This window comes from Phoenix dactylifera, unplaced genomic scaffold, assembly GCF_009389715.1.
Source record: "Phoenix dactylifera cultivar Barhee BC4 unplaced genomic scaffold, palm_55x_up_171113_PBpolish2nd_filt_p 000077F, whole genome shotgun sequence".
Classification (NCBI taxonomy): domain Eukaryota; kingdom Viridiplantae; phylum Streptophyta; class Magnoliopsida; order Arecales; family Arecaceae; genus Phoenix; species Phoenix dactylifera.
In genome coordinates, this window is record NW_024067676.1 from 424417 (window position 1) to 446565 (window position 22149).

At 37.5% G+C, this 22149-nt stretch overlaps 1 protein-coding gene across 4 annotated transcripts in view; it reads right to left on the minus strand.

Moving 5' to 3' along the window:
• LOC103717818 (anaphase-promoting complex subunit 7) overlaps positions 1 to 22149 on the minus strand; it is a 38152-nt gene that overhangs the window by 10184 nt on the left and 5819 nt on the right. For 3 of the 4 annotated variants that reach the window (XM_039116272.1, XM_039116271.1, XM_039116273.1), the window contains exons 2-9: positions 21941 to 22009; positions 13077 to 13127; positions 11397 to 11534; positions 11208 to 11270; positions 9541 to 9659; positions 8256 to 8340; positions 6031 to 6090; positions 503 to 548 (exon numbers count right to left, since the gene is read on the minus strand). In XM_039116272.1, the coding sequence (XP_038972200.1) occupies positions 503 to 548; positions 6031 to 6090; positions 8256 to 8340; positions 9541 to 9659; positions 11208 to 11270; positions 11397 to 11534; positions 13077 to 13127; positions 21941 to 22009 (631 nt within the window). The remainder of the gene's footprint in view (positions 1 to 502; positions 549 to 6030; positions 6091 to 8255; positions 8341 to 9540; positions 9660 to 11207; positions 11271 to 11396; positions 11535 to 13076; positions 13128 to 21940; positions 22010 to 22149) is intronic. The other variant, XM_008806349.3, reaches the window with a different exon arrangement.

Here is a 22149-nt window from a genome sequence, read left to right on the forward strand (position 1 = left end):
ACGTGAATTTCTTCACATGCTTCAGTTTTCTTATTTTTAACCTGTTTTTCTATCTTCTTTAACCCTCTTACTAGGTTTCTTGATTTATCATTTTTTAACAATTTTCTTGTACCTTTCCTTTTTTTTGTTTCCAGCTTATTTCCATTTTCTTTTAGTTTCCTGACCTCAGTTTTCTCATCATTTTCCATCTTTTGTATATCACATGAGACTCCTGTTGATTATCTTTCCAACTTTATATCAAAAATTAAAATCCTAGGTATTCTCATGAATAACACCAAAATTAAACTGTGGTTGTAATCAAATCCCAAAGTCAAGCAAAGAACATGAATTATATAACTGAAATGGAAAAGAAAAAACTTAGTTTTGCAATATTACGTCATTGTAAACCCATTCCACATCCAAAAATTTATCATTGTAAACCCATTCCACATCCAAAAATTTATCATTGTAAACCCATTCCACATCCAAAAATTTATCTTCCATAATAACGATTATAGTGTACCTTTATAATCATTTGAAGCAATGCAACATTGAGCCTCAACATACAGCTGCAAAGACATATTAAGTGAGAACAAAGGAACAAGTACTCCAAGCAATATGAGGTGTAAATGCTAGTTGGAGATGAAGGCACAAGAAATTGGACACACTAAAGTGCCTAGAGACTTGGCTAGTGTTTGTGCTAATTCTTGATAATAACACTAAGTCCTAATAGGGATAAACTAGGACTGCATTTGGTATAAAAGAAAGCACCTTCCTACTGAAAAAAGAAAAAGGAAGTGGGAGTGCATAATATACACAGTGTATATTAAGTATTCCAAATTTACTCAGGATCTAAGTATATATAAGCATGAAATATAAAGTATGGATTTCAAAATTTGAAAATGTAGTCTAATTACAATTAAACTAACACTGATTCAATAGTATGTAGTAGCAATAAAAGATGTGAGACTGAAGAAGGGTGCAAGAGTATGAAAAAAAGATTCTAGAAAGTGAGAATAAAGTTATCACATGCTGCACCAATGCCAGTCATAACCTGGTACAATGTGGTACCATTTCGCATTGAACCCAATATGTGCTAGTTCATGCCAAACAATGCGCACCAGTACAGACCAACGCAGACTAGCATAGAGCACACAATATAGGGGCCTGTACCACTGTATCATGCTTGCATCTTGCTGATATGGTCTGTGCCAAACAGCATAGACCAGTAAGATATATACCTTAAACCATGCTAGATGGTAATTTTAAAATAGAGTAAGCATCTAAAGCAGTACAAAATTTTAGCTACTAGGTGTTTTGACAAAGTTTCTTGGTCTACAGATTTAGGCGTATTATGGCATTAATATTTGATGTGCAGGGTCACCCATTACATGAAATAAAAGTTGTCCCTGATTTCGATGACAGAAAACAACTTAGGCTACCAAAATCTAGATGACTTAATGACCATTTTCACAAACTGATTCACCTCCAAACACCTTTATTAAATCCATGCGCCTCACCTAATAAATCAGCTTACACAGTTTCCAATTTGTTGCTGCAATGACAGGCACAAAAAGGAATCATTTCTTGCTATTGCCACCGTAGACATTAATCACCCACTTAAACTCTCTAACTTCAATCAAGTTGTGTTTGGACTTGTTCCTTGCTAGGCACTGCTTGGAACTTCTATGCGGGCTCAAGCTAGGTCTGGACTTCCCTTCGCCAATCTAGGGCTAAGGGCAGCCCAACTCAAGCCAGTTCACTAATGACTCTCCCCATAGTAAATCTTCCAATTTTCATCTCTAAATCTCTAGTAAGGGTCATAATATGGCGATTTTTCATGTTCTCCACAATAAAAGCACAAGGAGAAACAGTTGAAGAGGCTGAATGTTTTATTCATGCTTGAAAGGTAAAAACTTAACGCTGTCACCATTGAAAAAATATGTTCACTTATGCTCTTAAGATACACCGACCCAATCTTCTCTACAACAAAATAATTGTAAAGGGCAACCTACGATATAGTCTTCACAATAAAAAGAGGGGTGGTTCTGCTAGTATAGCAGTTGCATTGCTACCCTTAGCATTTGCTAGGAAACAGGCTAAGGGCTTGCCTAGGGCCCGTCTTAAATGAGAGGTCCCGCTAAATGACTCATTTAGGACATGGGTAATTAGGTAAATGCCTTAGTGTCCAGCCTAATCTACCTTGAATGCTTGAGGAATTGCCCATATTGGGCTGGTTGACTATGGGCACTTAATAAGATGGGTTGGATGGCTTTAAAGCAAGGATTGAAAAGTTGGTATGGAGGATAGTACCAATTTTTCCCATGAATAGTAATGGTACCGACCCGTACTGTATCTACTCTTGGGATGATGGTGCATACTGGTACCATATTGGTATGCATATTTGAAGGTGTTTAATTTTTTTGGTGTTTTGATATGTAATATTAACATTGAGTCCATCCTGTTTTGTTTCTTCATGTGCAATGTGGATATGAATTTGATTGAAGTTCGTCAAATTACACTGTACTAATTTGATTGGTGTTTGTTATCTTATAGCACAATCGACTACATGAGTGAATTGCCTTTAGCACAAGGAATAAATTTTGTTACCTAGTCCCTACTTCTCATGATCAAAACTTGTAACTATTTAGAAAGATGGATGCAAAGAGGATTTGTAACTAGGAACTTCGACAGCTCCATATTTAATTTTTGAAAAAAATATGGATTTTTCATGGGGCATTTGCATTTCTGTGATAGAATAATTTTAGCAATGTTTTCTTTTATTATCAAGTTAGATAATTTCTATTCTAGTATGATCTCATACCGGGTTTATTGCCCGATTAATTTGTCTTTCACGCTTAACACTACTCGGCCAACATAGTCCTCTCACTTAAAAAAAAATTTATCGTTCTAACTAGGACGGGCTTGGTAACAATAAAACCGGTCTTGATACTAGCTTATACTAGTCAATCGGTCAAGAAGGCTAGATCATCCCTTTCTTGTGCTTTTTCTAAAAAAAAATGTCGTCCCAACAAGGACAAGCTTCACATCAACTATACCAATTTTGGTACCCATCAGTACCGAATAAGACAGCCGTTAAGACCCGATCCGGTGTTGCTTCAATATCCTGGCAACCCTTCCAATGCCAGTTTTGTGTTGGTAAGGTATGGTATCAATAGTACCATTCAAATCATGGTTTGAAGCGGTTGGCTTGTTAAATGCAAATACTTAATAAGGCAAATGAGATATTGGTACTAATTACATTTTTGTATTAATCAAGTGCCAATCATTACTGCACAAAATCATTGATACCATATCAGCTACATTTTCATGCTTGTGCTTGTCACTTTTTTCTCCAAAGCAATATAGTGGAAATATGTCACCACGAGTATTTGAACCTAAGACTTCTCCCAAGAGCAAGCCCCTGGAAAAGGAGTGCTAAATGGCTAAGAGAATGTTGGTTGGTAGGAATGGCAGCCGGACAGGTTTCTTCCAAGTATCCAGCCTATCCCGAACCCGAATAGGACCTGTTTAGCAAAACCCTATAGAGTTTGAGATTTAAAATTAAAATCCATTAGAGTTTGGGACAGGTTTGGAATTCAATTATATATATATATATATATATATATATATATATATATATATATATATAATTTTACAAAAATATATATACAATAGAGAGGTGAAGGGACTATGAACTTAATGTTTGTACTGTGGATTATGGTTGTTTGTTTAAGTGTGAAATAGAAGTTTGATGTACTATTGATTTTTACTTGATATTAGATATATTCAGGTCATTATGCAAAGGTCTTTCCCTTTATTCCCCCTCCTTTTTATTTTTATTTTTGTAATTCCGGGTTCGGTACCCCATCCAACTCAAATAACCTGATCTAAATAAAGATTAATCGAGTGGGTCTGGGTACCCGATGGATTTACCATTTTTTGATGGGATGGGTTTTGAATTTTTGGGCAAACTTTTAATCAGATTTGGGATGGGTTTAGATGGTAGGATTGTAAACGGGTTTGGATACGAGTAGGGCAAATTTTGCGGGTACCCTACCCGTTGCCATTCCTATCGGTTGGCAATTAGTTTCTAAAATAGTAATATTTGCAATTAATGTTGATAGTTTTAAGAATAAATATTTAGACTATAGATAGGCTCATTTACAGATAAAGGCACTGGAAATGTTGATTAGATTGCTTATCAATTAGTTGGTGTCTACAATTGGTTATTGCACATTTTTTTTAAAAAAAAAAATTCTTATGAATCACGATCTGGATCTTATGATCAAGATCAAAATGACCTAAATGATCCAGATCCCATCCTGGATTAGGATTAACGTAGGATCACAAGATTTAGATCCATATAATGAACAATATCAATATATTCCTTTTGATCATGAGATCCAAGTTGATTGTGCTAATTACTTAGTAAATCATAATTAGGTGCATTTTCTATGATTTATGTTACTATGTGGCTTTTAAATTAATTATCACCAACTTGTCTTAGGTACTAAAAATTAGCAAGCTTGTTATTGGACTTTATAGAGTTAAAAACAAGATGTAAATTGTTGCATCTTTACAGCTATATGTTCAAATCTTGTCATTGTTTTCTTCTAAACATTTACCTAAAAGGATCACTAAATTGATAAATAATAAATAATTTCTTGAATAACTAAACAGAATATTTGTTTCATTAGACATGCAATATATGGGCCATGTTGGTGAAAACTAGACTTGTTGTATGTATGATCTTTTATTCTCCATTCTTGTATTTTATAATTGACTCAAATGTTAATTTTTACATTTCTTTTGTATCTCAAAAGTACTAAAAGAAATTAGAAGAAAAAAAAAGGATCTACGATCCGACCCAATCTCGCTCCCTCTACTATTTACGACTCAATCCCAATCTTAACAACATAAATTTCACATAGAATGGAGGTAAGTAGATTTCATAGAAGAATAGTACACCTCCTTAGCTCATTCTCAGTGCAAAACAGATATTTTTTAAAAAAAGTAGCCCCTTGCTACCTATAACCTTATGTGGCAGAAAACTTCAACAAGATGAGTTTAAGTACCCAAGAGGTATTGATAATATTTAGGTTATATCACAAATAGTAAACTGGGAAGATTCATAAAAGGTCAAAGACATTAAGGTAGTTACGTTCTGCAGCAAAACAGTCTAGTAATCATGAAACATCAAGAATCTTCACATAAAATTACAGAATTAGCTGACTGACTCATTCAAAAAGGTCCTAAGGAATGTCTTACACAAGTATCCAAGAATAGTTCTTGCTTATATTTGTTCTCCAACTTTAGAGAAGTGTTCTTGGTGCATATCTAAATTATTTTTAGGTGTATGGTCCTTTTTGTGTACAAGTTATTAATTTAGTGACAGCTATTTTAGTCTTCCACAATCACTCACTACAATTACTAGGAAATAACAAAAAGGGTTGTTACATGGATGGAGCATCTACCTTTGGTTCATGAATGAGTGCTGGAATGGAATGGGGTTCCTGCTTTGGTCCCATGCCAACATGTAAGATTTGTAAAACAAGTAACAAAATATAATTCTTTGGAATCATCATTCCATTAAATAGGGGAATTGTGGAGTTGACACCACACTTAAATGGGAGGAACAGTCGCTACCATAGGAATGGGAGTGAATTATAATTTTGGTATGAACTACTTAGCAGCATTTATGGTACAAAATATGAATGAAAAATACATTTCATATGAAACAACTAGCGGCATTTATCATATGAAATGGGAATAAATAATTTGGTTGCCAGTTGAATCTAAGAAAATGACACATTATTAGAGTTATTTTATTAGAATAAACAGTAGACATGTAAAATAACAACCATAATAAAACAGCGGCTATTGTTATTTAGAAGTCTATTATGTGTATAATGACTAATGGCAAGAATGTCTGACCAATCTTATGTGACAGAAAAGGCATGGTTAGCCAACAATTTTCAGGGTCAACCTTGCAAGGCTAATTAAAAGAACATACGTAAAAAAGGAAAAAGAAATCAAATTTTGACTTACATGCAACCAACGGGGTGTATCCACGTGATCAAAAGGGGGCCTTCCTCCTCTATTTGGGGTCTACAGATAATCAGAAGAGGCAGTTTCAACAAAAAGCATGGGACCACCAGATTATCAGTTGACTATACTGTTCATGAGAGAAGTGCTGTAAATCTTTAGAAAACTTAAAATTTGATATGACAAAGCATCAAGGTTTAGCAGTGAAATCATATAGATGGTATCATGTAATAATCATAATTGACAACTCTTGTCAGATATGGTTAAGTTTATCCACCAATATTCTAGCTTGGCAAATATTATTATCACCTTTCATGTATAAGCATTAAGTTTCTTAGGTTTTCCTCCTTTTGGTTTCGACTAGTATTCAGATTTGGGACTCCTTGCTCTAATCATTTACTACATTTAACCCAGAACACTACAAAGCATAGTTGCAAAAATATAAAAGTACCCAAAAACACAAAGAACTGCTATATGAATAGCTTTTACATATGATATGGATCTATATTTTTCGTATCGCTAATCCTTAGGCCAGGCCACTCTAAGCCAGGGACCTGAATCATATCTAGAGGGTGTTCAAGCTTGGCTCAACCTGGTTTTAGAAAATAGAAGAGAGGTTCAACCAGCATTAGGCCTAAAAAGCCTAAGCCTGTAGAAGTTTTCAGATCAAGCCCGAGCACCTGACTGCTTGAGAGGAGAACCCAACATGAACCATTCTAGATGTAAAATGCAGATTTCAGCTGAAATATCTAGGAACAGTGAGGATTGTACGAGCTTTCTAGATTTCAAATGTAAGCTCAAGTTCTCTGGGGATAAGGTATGTTAGAAATAAATCATATCTAGAGGTTGTTCAAGCTTGGCTCAACCTGGTTTCAGAAAATAGAAGAGAGGCTTAACCAGCTTTAGGCCTAAAAAAATGAGCCTGTAGAAGTTTTCAGATCAAGCTCGAGCACCTGACTGCTTGAGAGGAGAACCCAACTTGAACCATTCTAGATGTATAATGCAGATTTTAGCTGAAATATCTAGGAACAGTGAGGATTGTACGAGCTCTCCAGATTCCAAATGTAAGCTCAAGTTCCCTGGGGATAAGGTATGTTAGCAATGACCTGTCTTCAAAAAGTTGACAATTTAAAATTTTCTACATCAAGTGAAAATGTTATTTTGTACTTCTATCCATAGTTTGTCATATCAACCCATGTTGCCAGTACTAGGCATGTTGTACTGTAGCATTGAGGTACTGATATGGGACCGAGGTTTGATATGATGCAAGGGCCGAATTGACTTGTATTGGATGGAACTGACTGGTTCCGGTTGATTTCATATTGTATTAACCAATACTACCCAATTTCGGGCGATACTATTGCTAGGCATGAGAAAAGGGTCTCTTGACCTTGTATCGACATGGGGGTGTGCCTACATCAATATGGGGGATGTACCACACTGTACTGGGCGTAGTGTACTGTACATGTTACCCAACATCAGTACAGGGAACCTCGCTTGTATCCACTACTTTCCATAATAAAAGAAAGCAAAATCACATATACAATGACACCTCAAAATCCATACCAGATTTGATTTAAACTGGAAATTACTCAGATCGTGATTTTAAATGAAGCCACCAAATTTTAAGAACAACTTATAAACTTGGCTAGCAATTGAACTGTCTCCTAGTGGTTGGCAAGCAAACTAACATTAATGATGACAAGATTGACTAAAAAGTTGCCATTCTCTGGTAAAAGGTCTCTCACCTTTTACGAAGAGCCAATAAGGACCACATGAAGATCTAAGGGTATGTAACTTAAGGAGAAAATGCTGATACTAGATCCATTAATTGGTACAATTGTAACCATTACAATAGCAGTCCATAACGGTATGTTCAAATTTTTATATATCAGTGGGCCCTCACATATGGCACACTTATATTTTGAGTTCATTGTATGCACATGTAAAGTAGTAATATAGCAATTACCACTGCATTCAGAAGCACAGGAGTTTTATAATTGATAACCTAATCTATTGTCACTGACAAGAGATCATAAGCAATTAAGCATGCTCTAGTAGAATAAGTAAATATACCTAGCAAGTAATTTTCCTTGAAGTTACAAAATAAAGGAAAGAAAATCCATTTTATCATATCACAGCTCATAAGCAAAACTATCAGATTGGGTTAACATTCCTATAAGCTGCTAGCACCTTAAGATTTTTCCTTTCTTTTCTGATTCACAAACCTGAGGAAATAGAGACAAAATTTCCTTGGAAGAGATTCCTAATTCCGCCAAAGCTGTAATGGCCTCCAAAATGTAAGGAGAGTGCCTAGAAAAAGCATATGTAGGTACAAGAATGAGTACATTACAACAAAATTGCAATAACTATGATGATTTAAAAGAAAAGGGAAGTTCATTTTGGGCAAGGTTTGAATGTTTCACCAAAATAAGCCAGTTTTCGCTAAAACCTTACATTGCAGAAGACACAAGTTACTGCAGCTAACATATGTCTCAAAACCTTGCTTTATGGTTATTTCCTTTTTTGGGAGGGGGAGGGGAGGGAGGGAGGTGCTGCACATTGCTAAAAACTAATAAACCAAGCAACTAAGAGGCATACTTCAACAAGATCAAAGTTGAACTTTGTAAGTTTTGAGTAGATTTTAAAGAGCATAGCTCATGTGTTGCAAGAATAGTAAACCTTTTGACAACATGAACCGACAAATTTTGTGTGCAAAATTTGGTGGCAGAAAAATAAAGGATCTTAAGTTCTAGTTCTCATTTTCCAGTGATTATATTTTCTTTTATTAGAACTATGAAAATCGCAGTACTAAAACTGGTTAAACTACCAAACTTAAACTTGTTTGACCCAGATGAAGCCAACTTTTTGAATCTTAATTTTTAATGAGTTAATAAAATGGTTGAAGCAGAAGGACGTTGAAGTTTGTGTTAGTTTCTTGCACCTACATGGATAGCATGATTCTCACTCCTCAAAGCAAGCAAACCATTGCAAAGGCAAGTGCTTCCAGAAGATCTATCAGCTAATCCTAATTGAATCTAATACCAGAAAAAAATCATTCAGAATATTGCAGTTTTTTTTTTATTATTCCATGTCTAACTGTTGCATGGTCAATAAGAAAAGGTCTGACAGAAAAGCACAATGACAAGACGCCCAAGGTCATCCAGTTATATGATCCTTTAGGAACATGAAGCAATGGTCATGTAGTAGTTGGGGCAACAGCACAGCCTAGGGTCATTATCTTAATGCACTGCACCAATCAAACCCCAGTAAAAAATATAAAAAACCAATGGAGAATAAATAAGACATTCTGGGTTACAAAACAAAAGAAATATTTAAATAATTCAATGTATAAGGCCTACTCCAGAAGTTTCAAACAACAAGCTTTTGATAATAAAAATATTAATATTGCCGATAACGGGAGAAATGAGAAATAGTGAAGTTGTCCATGACCAGAAATTATGACCAAGATTGAGAAAAAGAATAATTATCTAAGTGCTCAATATGCCAGACCTCAAACAATCTTTGTAACAAGCAATGGCGGAGCGATTGTGCCTAGAAATGCGATAAAGCTTCCCCAATGTTAGATTCATTCGCAGAGTTCTCGCTTTAGGTGGGATTCCTTCCATCTGCTTAATGAAATTACAGATGAAATATTTAATATAACAAACCAAAATGATGATTTATAAGAAGGTTTGCAAAAGCAAGTAGTTTCCCTGTGTGCAGAATTATACCATTTAGAAACATAATGCCACGAATTTACCTATATATATATATATATATATATTATATTCATCATCAATACTACAATATCAAATTTTTCCTAACCTGAAATAAATTGGATAATGTGCACAAGAAAAGTTTCTCTGAAAATTAATGTGCACTTCTTAATCTAAAGGTTTGCAGTGAGCGAACTTTTTCATAAATGTTCAACAAAAAGTTCTTTTATATTCCAGCATCAACCTTCTTTTTAAGAGAAACTAATATAGCATCGGACCAAGAAATGCTTCACCAAATCCAAACCCAACAAAATTAATGAATTAACCAAACAGCCTCAGTACACAAACAAGAAAATATAATGCACTTGTTTGCAATGATTCAATTTCTATTTGCAGCAAGATGGAGTCCAAAGCCCAGATAAAGGACCAAACGTCCTTCCAAATAATAAAACTGACATTTGGGAAATTTCTTAGGGCTAACCAGCCAATATATGTTCTCAGTTGAAGCATCTCATGCTCCTGGCACTAAACAAGATCACCTTTGAAGTAATGGTGCCACTGTAGAACTGTGAATCCAACTAAGGCACTAAAAGCTTTTCTTTTATGGTGATTATACCTTAATACTTTGAATGTTGTGAATTGTGATTATACAGTAGCATGGCTTGAATATGCCAAATTTTTCGAAAGGTATTCTGTCTCCCCATACATAATGGACTCTCACAAAAAGTGTGTAAAAGTTCTTTCATAATGACAAAAACTATTTCAGAGATGAATAACTCGTGCTATAATTCATATAATGTCTTTTTTTTCTTCAAATGAGTAGCTCAATCCTTCTACTCACTGTAAGTTGCTGACCATACAGCAAGGGCCACTAATGCCTAGGATCAAGGAAGTTGTCTCACTGCAAGTTTGCAACACTACCCTAGATCAAATGTACAAATTGATGTTTATCAACTCAACTGGGAATACCCTTTTCACCATTAAAAGTGAAGAGCATAATCTGTTGATCGACATGTATTCTCATATATTAAAAGATTGTTGATTTCTTATTTTTATATATTTTGATTTTATAGTAACTTTTTTCATGATAGACATCCTTTATACTAAAACTTTTGAGAACTACTATTCCTCTTCTCAAATTTGTCTCCTTGAATTATGTCAAAATCCAACACTCATGTCCATGTCCTTACATCAAACCAGTTACATCATCATATCATAATTATTTAGAACATTTCAAGTTCTTTGCATACTATCTACATGTTATGAATAAATCATACACTAACAATCTTGGGAACAATGCATTTTAAATGTTCTAGAAGTAAGACAGAACATCCATGAGCAACATATGATGTATAACCATCTCAAGTTCATGGAAGTAACAAAATGATGGATCTCCACCTGGCTTACAACCTGAGGAATTAACCAGACAAGAATATACAAGATAAAGAGTTCAAGGACAACCTCTAAAAGAGCAGCACGGTTCTCACTTATTGCACAATAGCAAAGAGCAATTTTAAATTTCACCTGCCAATAATGAAAACATTCCACAAAATAAAAACATTATCTATTAGTACCCCTGTACTTTAAAGTTAAGAAGGTTATGACAAATGAAATCAAAGTAAAAGGCTCACAGAAGAGAACGAGACCAACCTCATTTTCATTAATTGCTGACACATTGATAGAATTTGGGGAAGATGACCTACTTGATGTGGATAATGAACTTCTAGAATAACTTGTTGTTTGCTTAGGAATAACTTTGCAATGCTGCAGTGCTTGTTTGTACATACTCTGAACAGAAAGAAAAAAAATTAATAATAGTAGAACTTCATCAACAAGGCAAACAAATCAGATTGGTACCAGTAATAAAAAATAAATGTATAAGGATCACAAGTTTTCGACGGGAAGATATATGGGAGTTCAAGTGAGCTAGCAATACTCCTCCCATGAACTTGTTATTAAGAGAGAGAGAAAAGACATTTTGGCAATGATAGACAATTGTTCATGTCTATTTGCTCAGTCAATGATAACCCCATTGTGAACTTCCACAATGAAAGTCACTATAAAAATACTTGGCATTTGCGGCCCTCCATATACCACCCTATTTGAGATTCTCCTCCTGATAAACCCGCAAATACATATATGATTGTTCTATAGTAAACAGGAAAAAACTTGAGGAAAGATATTGATTATAAGCAAGTGTTGCAATATAGGGGGAACATGGAAACAATGAGAGCACTACAATCCAAGTAGGCAAAGTCAAATGATAAGGATGCATCATTATGTTTAAATTCTGTAAGAACAGGTAGAGAAGAATTAACAATTAGAGCACTACAGTGTCTCCCTTACAACATTAGCTGCAACCAGGAGATGTATGAAGAGCACGTCATGACTCATGAGAAAAATTAAAACAAAATGAAGACCACGTAGAGCAGCAAGAAGACTGTTTAACAGAAATCAAGAGGCACAATTAAGAAAAGTACCTAGTTTGAGAAGTTATTGGGCCATAAGGTAGATATAGAAGTGCACAGAAGGAGGTTAAGTACGGATTAACCAAGTAGAAGTTTAGAAACATTTATGGCTCAAAAATGCATGAAACTTTGTTGAAGTTCTGTGAATTATGATCAATATAACGGAGGGGTTACCAATACAATGTCGAAGTACCTTCAAGCCAAAGTCAGTCAAACTTGAGGGATCTAAACTTAAGAATAATTTCTCAAACATTTACTTAGAGGAACAAAAGTGTCCTGTTGATATCAGCAGCTTCTGTCAGGCATCCAGTTAACTTTGATTCCTGTCACATGGACTGCAGCTTGACAAGAGTTTTCCAAGAAATTATAGGGAAGTTGATCCGCCCTTTTCCATTCTAAATTGGGATGCCAATGCAAAAGTTGGAGGACACAAAGATTAAATAATCGAAATTGATAGGACATCAATGGAGTTAAAAATGGAGAAGTAATGACATCCACTATAAGATGGGCAAGTGCTTAAATTGACAAAGGTTGGTTTATTGGTACTAAGGCTCCTATTTTTCATAGTCATCATGGAGGAAGATGAACAAAATGGTTGGTGATCAAATAACTAGGGGTATCGAACGAATAGAGCTCTGCTCAAGCAACTTGGAAGGGACCCCATCAGGCTTTATTGGGTAGGAGAAGACTAGGGGTATCGAACAAACAGATAAAATAAATAAATAAAATATCAGCCTATTAGTGTGTATGATATTTAACCTTGGAAAATAAATAAAATAAATTAGTGTTCATTTTCCATGATCCAATTAATATTTTTTATAAATAATCAAGCACAAAATATATATTTTATCGTAATTGTTACCAGTGCCCTACGAAATTCCTTTTCTCCAAACAAAGCATCACCTTGAAGCACCTACAACAAAATCATGTGTCTGATTATCTAATAAAAGGTTGAAAAAATGTTAAGATGCAAAGAAAATAAAATGGTGAGACAATGAGGATGACAAAATGAGAATAGTATGTGTTGAAAAGAATGGTGCAATTTATCTAGGAATAAGGCAAATGACAAGAGGAAAGCATTTAATAAGCATAAAAAATCTAATGCTTATATATACCAACATAACTATGAGTCATCATTCCAAAACCTGCAGGCCGTAATACACCACCTACCACCAATGTGCAGCTTTTTGTCAATAATATGCGGCCCTAGTTAGTGAAGCAAGATCAATAGGATATTATTAAGTTAATCATCATATGTATCCACTTTTATTGCTAAAGGACAGTGCATGCTCCAAGAAGAATGTCTGACTTAGTTGCTGATATATCTATGATTAGTTTGGAATAAAAAAACCCTTAATGCGAAAGTTCTTAGCTATAGTCATTCACCAACTTCCTTATTTCCAAAAGGAGTTTGTCAATGTACCGTAAAGAATTCTACCATACCATATTACATAATAAATTATTATTGAGAGCCTACCACATGCTTAAGCCAACAATTGGTAACCTAAATTTCCGTTACTTGTGCAACAAAATATGTTCTAAAACAGCAACATCAAGATTTTCCTATCAAGCTCCAATTTGTGGTAAAGAAAGAAGAAACTGTGAAGAAGTTGCAGGAAAATGTATATGAAGGATTGCAGACAACAATCTGCATTGTCATACACAAATTTGTTGTCAACTTACCCAGTTATAATTATAGACATCAAGTCGATGAGTGATAGACAAAACTTTCCTTCAATCCCTTGAAGCACAGTACTCAGAGTTGATCCTTTGGGTGAGAATATTCACAACTTGGTCATTAAAAGGACTTAAATTTCATTAGTAATTTCCACCTTTCTTACTTGCAAATAGTGAACTCATCAAATTGTTTGGATCTCGCTTACAGAATTGCTACCTGTGAAAATCTTTTATACATGCCGAATGACACATATACTGCATGAATGAAAAAGTTAAAACCTTATGAATCTAGAGCTCTATCAGTAACAAGTATCATAATTTGCTCATAAAATATCAGAAGATAGATGACCTTGCTAGGCTTCAAAAAATAAAAGAAAAATCAAAATCGAGTAGGTTCCCAAGTTTTATAAAACAGGTTGATTAAACTCTAAAAACAAAATAAATGTTGTTTGATTGCCTTCATAAACATGTTATTGAAATAGTTACATTCCATAAAACCTGGACAGTGAAACTTCTGAAAAACAAAGCTCCCCTTACATAACATGGAACCAAGGCAGGAACTTATCTGTTTGCATGCAAACCTCAGACAGCCAATGAACAAAACAGCCACCTAGTGTCGAGGGCATATACCAAGAACATGTCATTTAATAGCTACCTCAAAGACAATGAGAATATGAGGCTAAAAACTCCATAAGCAGTATAGACTGACCGGATCCTATTCACATTATCTTCGAAGGTAATCTTTCACCTTAAGACATTTAAATTCTGATGCATCTATATGGGTACAAATTCCAATCCATGGATCATCTATGAGATCAAAATCCTCATTTAAATTCACAAGTGCATCTTCATCTGAATCAAGGTTCGCCGTCTCGGTATCGGACCCCGTATCGGTGCCACATTAGTATAATGTCAGTGTAGTATGGTAATGGTATGAAGTTTTTTGGTGTACCAAGTGTCGGTATGCCATCCATACCGGATACCGGTACCGAACCGATACGGTACACTCCGAACCATCCGGTTCGGGCCGGTACGGCATACCATGATTTGAATTCTAGGTTAATATACATATAAACATGTGCATACATTCAATGGCATGGATATCAAAATGTAGTCAGGTGAAAGAAAGATATATATGCAAGCAAGCGTAGACACAAATTCTACACCATCCAATACATATAAATTAATAAGAAGGTTGTGACTAGCTCCAGAGTTATATCTGCTCCAAGCTATATATACGTTACCACCCTATGCAACAAACTCTTAAGTCTGATATGGTCCCTTCAAAAAAGTTAAACATCCTGATAAGTTAAACATCCAAAAAAAAGAGTTAAATTTTGAAATAAATATCGGCTTATAACAAGTATGAATAATGAACCTAATGCACACTTCACGGATAAGTGAATTTTATTAACTACCTTGTTGTGTTCCTATATAAATTTAATAACTACATTGAATAGTATAAACATGGTTCGCCATATCGACCTGTACCGCTTAGCCCGAAGTAGGCAGTACGGGATATATCATACCACACTGGTTCGGTATCGATACACGGTACGGAAGTTGTATCAACATTCACTATGCCAAAAAGATCCCATATCATATGTATCGACACAGTGCTAGAGTGGCACCAGTACGGGGCCCGGTACTGAGACGACGAACTTGTATAAATTTGTCTTAAAATAAAACATATCTCAACATGAGAAATGAATAAGGTAATTAACTTTCTTGCTATCAACCATGGCATCCTCATTAGACCTGTACAACAAGACCTAGGCAATCCATGGTGAATATGTAGAACATGGAATCTCCTTGCCTACTCCCATCAATAATGGCCCTTTGTAGAAAGTACTGGAAGATGTTTCTCTTTGCAAATAGTTTGTTTATTGCCACGCAGTCACGCAGAATACATATAAACCATAAGTACTTATCCCCATTTTTACAAACCAACTATATTAGATGAAATTTAACACTGAAACAAGGCTATGAGGGAAAACTTTATGAGAATTCTTCAAGAGCATACTAAGAAAGTTAGAATCATTATTTTCACTTGGATGCAAGATTGTTTGAATTAATTCACTTCTATTCAAAATCATTGTTCCACTGACCTAGAAGAGGTGGTTCTCTCAATGACTTGATGAAAAAAAGTAATGCGCATTAGCTGCCAAATTGCTAGTATTCAAGATTCACCGTCTCGGTACCAGACCCTGTACCGGTACCATCTTATTATAATGTCAGTATGAGGTACGGTACGAGACGGCTAGGCATACCAAGTGTCGGTACACGGTTCGACATTGGTATAGTATGGTACATCTGGTATGGTACAATCTGATTGATATGGCAAACCTTACTATTATTAATTCAGATCTCTAATTCCTAACCATGGTCCAACACCAAAATGAACCAAGCCAGTCCCTAAGTGCATTTTTCAAAGGTGTGACAACCTAACTTGGAGTAGCCATGAGATAGTTCCAATTGATCTTATGACAACAATTGCGATATATGTTAGTATAATTTTAGAAAGAATCTTGTTCCACTCCTTTCAAATCCTAACCATTTTAGCATGGCTCTCCACATTGAGTTATGTACAGGCCAGCTAAGTGTTATAGTTTCTAAATTCTTAATGTTGAAGCAGCAAACTTTTGCACAAATAGATCACCCAAAAGAAAACTGAATTCTTTGGATTGTCCTTCCTACTTTGGTTAATTTATTCTTTAAGATAGATGAACATATGGAAGAAATAAGAGCACTTAAACAATTTCCTTTTAGTGGTGATAGAAATGAGACATTTTTTTACAGCCGCAGGACAATTCACTGCCTCAGACCCAGGGTCTGCTGAACCGACCTGTACCGGTCGGTTCAGCCCGAACCGGACCGGTACCGACTGGAACCGGTCCGGTTCCAGTGTGTAAAACGGTTCCGACCCAATATGGGTCGGAACCGAATGTTTCGAGCACCATACCGGTGCGAACCGAGCCGGTTCGCACCGATTCGGTGCTGGAAATAATGTGCCAGCGCTGTGGCACTATGCACTTTGATAGTGCCACAGCGCTGGCCAGAGGCACTTTCAGAGGCACTTTGAAAGTGCCACACCGTGGCACTGTGGCACTTTCAAAGTGCCGTTTTGTGCGGCACTTTGAGCTTTCAAAGTGCCGTTTTGTGCGGCACTTTGAAAGCGGCGCTTTTAAATTGCCGCTTTGTGCGGCAATGTGACCGAAAGTGCCGCTTTGTGCGGCACTTCGACCGAAAGTGCCGGTGCGGCACTTCGCGCGGCACTTCAAAAGTGCCGCGCTGTGGCTCACAGTGGCACTTTTCAAAGTGCCACAGTGACCCAATGGTTGGCTATAAAAGCCGACCGAATGCTGAAGGCTGAAGCCAAATCCATCAGCTTAAGTGAAGGAAAGGCAAAGAGAAAGGAGGAGGAAAAGAAGAGAAAGGCAAAGACAAAGGCATGAAAAAAAATAAGAAAGGTCGGAGAGCGTCGTTTTTCTTGAAGAAAAATCCAGCAAAAACAAAATAAGGTAAAATTCCCCTACATTGTTTTTTTAATATTTTATTTAAATTGCTTAAAAAAATTAAGTCAAAAATTGCCAAAAATTAGGAAATGATTCAATGATTCCATTTCGTTTTGAAATTTTTATATGTTGTTGATATATAGACGATGTTAATGATGACATTAACTGTTGTTTTTACAGAATTTATATAATTTATAATTTAATTAATAAATTTAAAAATTAATTTTTAATTACAAAAAAATAAAAATTGAAAAAAATTAATGTGGTCGTAGGAATGGAGCCATCAAGGAGAGGGCAACCCCAAGAGCGTAATATTGGCTGGGAGCATGGAAAGATGCTCGGTGAACGTCACCAGTTTCAGTGCAATTATTGCCACAAGTGCTTCAAAGGAGGAGGAGTAACCAGATTAAAGCAGCACTTAGCCGGTAATTCTTGTGAGATATCTACATGCTCGGAGTGCCCACCGACCACCCGTCAGCTGATGAGGAAAAACCTCGCTGAGATCAAAGCAGCCAAGGAGAGGGCAGCCAAGCAGAAAGCGGAGGTGGAACGCCAAGCTGCAGAAGCACCTTCCTATCACTTGATGGAGTCACAGGAGGTCGAGGGTCCAGATGAGGAGGAGGCACAGATCCAGGCTGCCATGCGGGCGAGTCTAGATGATCGATGGCAGCAGGAGGAGGTGGCGAGGCATCGAGCTCGATTTGGGCCCTCGTTTTTTGAGTCGGGCGCCGGTTCTGGTGGAAGCAGACAAGATCCAGAGTTTCAAAGGACAACATCAGTCAGGGAGGGCGAGGGCAGAGGACGTAGCCGGACTGCATCTATCCTGGGTGGTTTTGGTAGCCGAAAGAAGTCTTCCGGAGGGATTCCACCAGGTGCGTCAATCCATGATGTAGATCCGCATGCCTTTCCCAGAAGAGATTCGAAGCAGCAAAGAGTAGACACAATGTGGAAGAAGGAGAAGAAGAAGGATATGTGGCGAGCTATTGGATCCTGGTTCCACTTCAGCCACATTCCAGCAAATGCTGCAGACAATACATACTACAAGTCTGCCATTTCTGCCATACAGACTGCCGGTCCCGGTGTTGATCCTCCAGGTCCGAGGGACATCTACGGTGAGCTTCTTGACAACAATAAGGAGGAGCTAGAGAATTGGATTGGTTCATATAAAAGCAAGTGGCTCACATATGGGCTCACTCTGATGTGTGATGGTTGGACCGGTCCGACAAAGCGGGCCATCATCAACTTTCTGACATACTGTGATACGAAGACCTTCTTCCACAAGTCAGTTGATGCTTCGGATAAGGTGCACAACGCCTCATACATCCTCAAACTTATGGAGGAGGTGATTGATCAGATTGGAGAGGAGAATATCGTGCAGGTCGTCACTGATAACGGACCGCAATATAAGTTGGCCGGGCAGGTCTTGATGGAGCGGCGACCACAAATTTTCTGGACCCCATGTGCTGCACATTGCATCGACCTCATCCTGATGGATATTGGAAAGATCCGTAGGGTGCAACATACGGTGGAGATAGCCCAACGCATCACCAGGTATATTTATAGCCATACTTGGGTTCTTTCATTAATGAGAAGGTATGCAGGGGGAGAAATTCTTAGACCAGGAGTCACACGGTTTGCTATGAATTACATTGCACTTGATAGCCTTATCGAGAAGAAAGGAGCCCTACGTCAGATGTTTGTTAGTCCCGAGTGGCAGGAAAGTAGATATGCCCAGGCCGGCACTGAAGGAAGCAGGATGGAAGACTTGGTAAGCAGGCAGTCATTCTGGCAGCGGGCCAATGCGATAGTCAAGGCTATCAAACCATTATATGAAGTGCTGCGGGCCGTGGATAGCGAGAGGTATCCCCAGATGGGCTTTTTGTATCACATGATGGAGAAGGCAAAGGCTCAGATCATGGAGGCAGATGTAGCCCATGCCCAGGAGTACATCGACATCATTGAGCGGCGGTGGGGAGCCCAAATGGATTGGAAATTGCATCTAGCAGGTAAGCGATAATATTGATAATTATACTGATTGATATATTGTATAGTTATACTAAGATGGTGTCATCTATGTGCAGCATACTATCTGAATCCCCGGTTTCAGTACGAGAGTGGAATTGGTATGGATGATGAACTTCTTCATGCTCTGCGTAATGTTATTTATAAGATGGAGCCTGATCCAGAAGTCGCCGCGTTATGTATAGAAGAGGTAACTATGATTTAGTAACATATGTAAATATATCAGATCTTATATTATTGACATACTACAACAAGCTTCTTTCCACAAACCAAATTATTTAGAGAGGGTAGCCACAGCTTTGGACAGCGACCAACTGTCGTGAGCAAGACAACTATGAATCCAGGTACAATACAAATCTGCAAGACATTTTTGCATCTGAATTATCTTCAACTATGAGGCCATCATATATATAAAATGTAATTATCTTCAATATTTTTGCAGCTGAATGGTGGATTCATTTTGGCGGATCCGCAAAAAATCTTAAGCGGATAGCTATCCGGATTCTCTCCCAAACGGTCTTCTCGACTGGCTGTGAGCGCAACTGGTCCACCTTCGGCCTCATCCACAGCAAACAAAGGAACCGTTTGACACAAAAGCGCCTCAACGACTTAGTTTATGTGCACTACAATCTACGGTTGAGGCTAAAATGCATTCAAGAGGAAGTGGAGCTCAAGTATGCAGATCCCATCTATAGGACTTTTACAGATGATGATGATAATCCTATGCTCGACTGGCTTGCGGCCCAGCAGCAGGAGCCCGAGCTTGATGAGCCAGGATCGCCTCGACGACCAGCCAGTATCATAGCCACCGAGGCTATGGTCGATCCACAGCAATGGGCTGAGCGCAACATTCCACGCACTCCTACAGTTGATATGACGTGGCTAGAGGGGAGCCAGTCACCGCATGACTGGTACGATGCTCCCGTTCAGAGAGATGATCCTCTCATGCGAGGACGAGGACGAGGACGCTCTACTACCCAGTCGACTCGATCAGGAGGGCGTCAATCCCAACAAACAAGAAAAGGAAAGGAAAAGGCCCCAATGGAGAGTGTCGAGGAGGAGACTTGGACCAGCAGCGATGAAGATTCTGGTGGTGATGGATCTACTAGCCATGGAGGAAGTGGAGGACAGTATGGTACTAGTTATGAGACACAGCCGGAGGAAGATTTTCGATACACCGGTGAGTCTCAGTTTACATATGCTACACAAGATACGGACCACGGTAGGCCGTCTGATATAGGCCAGTCAGATACCATTGCATATCGAAGAAGAGCTCCTCGAGGTCGTTCAAGAGGCCAGGATGCAGCTGCAGATGACCTTCCATATGGAGTCGAATCCATTGATGTATCAAGTTCCGAGTCTTCCTATTATCCGCGGCCTCAGCCAGCCTATGGATATCATATGGTGCATCGGAGTCATCTTCCGGTAGCTACTATCCTGCGCAGCCCGGAGGATCTTACGGATCAGATTTTAGTGCCGGCATATTCGGATGGGCCCCTTATCAAGACACCTCTCAGAGCCAGAGCTTCAGCGAGAGATCCGAGAGTTCTTATGATCCAACGCGCATTCCTCGAGGATTGAGCATACAAGACTACAATGCCGCTTGGTTAGAGGGATGGGTTGATCTGCCTCCATATTATGCTGATGATCCAGATATTGACGAGAAGCATCGCCATTCGACCCGATTTTAGATATTCGAGAGTGATTTAAACGTATGTAATTGATTGTATCTTAATTTGAAAATTTTTTATGTTCTTCATCTCATTATTTGAATCATTTGGAAGTAATAAGTTGCATCATCTACTTTTAACCTTAAACCTAAACATGAAAACATCCAAAAAACTCCAAAAAAAAAAACGACGATGGGGTCGCTGAATGTACCCTATCGGTACGGTATCGGTTCGGCTCGGTTCGGCAACGGTACCGTACCGATACCGGAGCCGACCGGTACGTCGGTACGATCGGTACCGCGAACCTTGCTCAGACCTAAACTTTTTTGTGCTTATTCCTCACTGGCACGCAAGCACATGCACCGCCACCTCCATTTAGGAGTTCTAGTTCTAGAATGCTTTCAAAGGGAATATCCTGCTCAAATTAAATTCACAGATAAGTTGATTAAACCCTCCCAACAGATAACCTTTTTTGGTTCTACCTACCTATATTTTATGTAAGACCACGCCCTAATGTTCATTTTAGCTGCCTAGTTATAAGCATATGCATATGCACATGCACATGTATACGTATGTATGTATATATGAATATATATATATATATATATATATATATATGAGTATGAGTATCTATATCTATATCCATATCTACATCTATATCTATATCTATATATTTGTGTGTGTGTATTGTATGTGTATATGTACGTGTCTCTGTGTGCATAAATAAATGAAAACAAATGCTCTTCAAGCGAAAGAATATTACATAGAAAGAAAGGTCAAACTGCAAACCATTTGAAAGAAAGTATATACACAGTTAGCTATATTAGACCTATAAAGCTTACCAAGTTTTCAACCTTCATATAGGGATTGGCCTCAATATTTGTAATAGCTGAGGATACAAGAAAGCATCCCTGTCAAAATTCATCATGAAGTTCGCACTTAGATTAATAGCTCATCAACAGTATACATTTTGGTAAAAACCAAACAATTATTTAACATGTAACTGCAGTCTGCAGGAAATAACTAAAAGAATCTTATCCTAATACATTAT